General features: G+C 33.4%; 1 protein-coding gene across 1 annotated transcript; it reads right to left on the bottom strand.

Annotated features, from left to right (window-relative positions):
- Nucleotides 1-832: 832 nt before the first annotated feature.
- On the bottom strand, nucleotides 833-2,757 carry LOC106337714 (probable xyloglucan endotransglucosylase/hydrolase protein 32). The gene is made up of 4 exons (XM_013776847.1): nucleotides 2,483-2,757; nucleotides 2,273-2,373; nucleotides 1,976-2,193; nucleotides 833-1,347 (listed from the first exon to the last, which is right to left on the bottom strand). The coding sequence occupies exons 1-4, from the start codon at nucleotides 2,694-2,696 to the stop codon at nucleotides 981-983; spliced, it is 900 nt and encodes a 299-aa protein (XP_013632301.1). The 5' UTR covers nucleotides 2,697-2,757; the 3' UTR covers nucleotides 833-980.
- Between the last annotated feature and the right edge of the window lie 402 nt (nucleotides 2,758-3,159).

Raw genomic sequence — 3,159 nt, 5'->3', positions numbered from 1 at the left:
TTTTTTTTGTAAATTGTTATTCTTGAAAAAATCACCACATATATACTACTCCTTCCGTTTTTTAATATAAGTCGCTTTAGAGAAATTTTTATGTTCCAAATTATATGACGTTTTCAGTTTTCTATGTAAAATTTATTAACACTTAATGTTATATGAACAATGATAATATACTTTTTATTTTATTATTAGTTGATTTGTGGTTAGGTAAATAACTAATGTTGTTTTTGTTTAGAAAATATAAAAAAAAAAAATTATTTATTAATCTGTACATAATTTTAAAACGATTTATATTAAAAAACGGTTAAAAAACGGAAGGAGTATATGCTTGGCTTCATCATAATTTTCTAAGTACAAATTTCCTGGCGATAATAAACAGTCACATTCTCTCAAAGATTCGATAAAGGCCATAAATTAAAGAATTGGAACCCTTCTCCAAGAAAAATAATTGGATTTAGAATTATTGGACATGATAGTTATTAGTGTTTTTATCTATAAAGATTGAACTAGATAGCCTGGAATTTGTTTATAGCCTGATAGACATAAAAAACTAATAGTGTGTAATATCAAGCAGTCGTTTGAGATCTGTCGATAATAATTTCGTGACGGTTAAATAAGTTGTTAGCTAAAATATACTTTCCTGTAAATTTTACATCGATCTAGCTAATGGCCTTGTACCCTCCATTTTATTGATAATTGATATGTAAATTCCTAAGATAAGTCTGATCATGGTATGGAATAACGAAACAACATTCAAACAATTTTTTTTTGAAACACATTTGACCAACAATATGGTATTGGAAACATTTACATATTCGACAAGATGATAAGCAAAAAGAAAAAAGAAACCTTTATTTTGTGAAACAAAAAAAAACTGACAATAATGTAGTAGCACAAAACCTTCAGAATTTCCCAATCTTTTGCAAAACTTTCTTAATGAAAATTAAAAATTTAAAACTTCAGAAGATTTTTAAAATTTTCTTCTAACGCCCACATTCCGGAATTAGAGAATGGTCGCGTTTGTAATCTTTGCAATAATTGTATACCATATTATGTGTTTGCACCCATCTCATTGCTTGGTATTGCTTCCGAGTTAATCCGCCAGAACGGTATGGTGAAGCCGACAGTGGATGGCACCGTGCGGATGAGTAGGCGGTGCAACCAATCGCTTTAAAATTGGTGTACTTGGCAGTGAAAGGTTGATATTTATAGTCAGCTTTGTATTTACCATTCTCAGTTGCCCAAGAAGAAGCATCCCATATAGAACCATAAAGCCACATTGGTCTTAGTGGAAATGTAGCCGCACTCTTTTTGGGGTATCTTCTTATGGGAATATCATCCACCAAAAATCTGAAAACACAAATGAAACAAAATCAATATTAGTTTGAATACTAAATAAGGAATATATATGCCCAGATAAAAAGATGTATGTTATGTTTTATATAGTAACATTCTGGTAAGAAAGTGTGAGATCTAATTCTAAAATAATTAAAAAATATTTCTATATATTAAATGCTTAGAATGGTAGGTAGATTCTGTATGTCCCATTGATGTGGTTGCACCTCATAGGTGTAAAGGAATCATACTTGGTTAAAAGAACTAAAAATTAGTAAAGCTGGCATTTTGGTTATGCCTAGAAACGAATAACATGAGAAAATCATTAATTATTTGTGACTAACAAAAAAAATCAAGTATAGTTGTCCACCGTCGTACGGTCGTTGTCTTTTCTTGTTTGTCTCTAATTATATCTCTCCTTGCACGAATAATGCAACCCTACGGAAGATCTTTTCCATTTATAAAATAAAATTTCAACTATCTTTTCCATTCACCTAGATCTGCGGCCATACAATAATTTTATAGTTTTCTCTTTTCAGAAAACGGATCTTTTATAACTAGACTAGTTATTCACGTGTTAGGTTCAACAAAAACAATCTTAAATTAATTTGTTTATAAGACCATTAAGGAGAAGAATGCTTACATGATTTCTCTAGGGTTCCAAAGAATAGCATAATGGTGAAAATCCGAGGTGGGATCAAACCATAAGCGAAACTTCATCTCGCGACCAATGATTTTGCCATCTCCACTTCCTCTAATGTACACATTTGTTTGAAGTGTGTACGGCTTCCCAAATGTTGTCCCCAAGAATTCGATGTCCACCTCATCATGGAATCCTGGATGTGCCTCATTATTTGATAGCTGCAACAATTAATCTTAGTTAGTTTTGATTAAGGTCGTTAAATGTAACTAGAGAGGTACTTAAGAGTCTCTAACTCACATAGAGAGATGTGATGACCCCAGCAGTGTAGCCAGGTTGGAGTTTGATGGATGCTCCAAAGTAACCTGATCTGAATGGCTTCACTGACTTAAATCCACTTCCTATACATAGAAAGCCCAAATTCATTATCAATAAAAAGAAACAAAAACTTCAAAAGAAAAATTGAAATATCCACTTGAGAAAATGAAAAGCAGAGTTTAATCACAGTACCTGAGGTTCTATCAAGCCATATGGTGAGGGCATTTTGGTCCATTCTCTGATGCTGAGGACCCCAAAGATTCCTAAAACCTTTGTAGAAGTTCAAGGAGCCAACCTTGGAGCTTGGCCAGTAACCAGGTGATGGTGGCCAATAAGCATTCACTGAGGATCCTAATAACACCAACAAGTGGAAGATTGGGAGAAGAGAGACGAGAGAGTTAGCCATGTTTTGGTTCTCTTCTTTTGTGTGAAATGAGCAAAGAAGAGTGCAGTATATAAATGCAGGGAGAGAGATGATGTGGGGATGGATGGACATCAGTATGGCATATATTATAAGCGTTTATGATGGAAACTGGAAATGAAATGGTCCCACTCAGAAAATTACATAATGAAAATGGGTGGCCCACTCACCTAAGACTCTGAAACGGTCCAAAAATATATAACATCACTAGCATTATTACGTTGCTCTCGTGATATATACTTAAATTTATGGAAAAATCTTAGGTTAAGATTACATTCACACAAATTGACCGATCAATGACAAAGGGTTTCAACATCGATTGACATGGCTTACTACAACCATAATCTTGTATTATAAACTCGTTGAGAACATTGATGGAGACCGCAGATTTTTGTTAAAATACACATTTTTGAGAACGTCAGGTGGCCTAGCGGCAGTACTGAACGTT

Source organism: Brassica oleracea, chromosome C4 (assembly GCF_000695525.1).
Source record: "Brassica oleracea var. oleracea cultivar TO1000 chromosome C4, BOL, whole genome shotgun sequence".
Lineage (NCBI taxonomy): Eukaryota > Viridiplantae > Streptophyta > Magnoliopsida > Brassicales > Brassicaceae > Brassica > Brassica oleracea.
The sequence above is the reverse complement of the archived record's forward strand: the minus strand, read 5'-3'. Positions and strand labels throughout refer to the sequence as shown.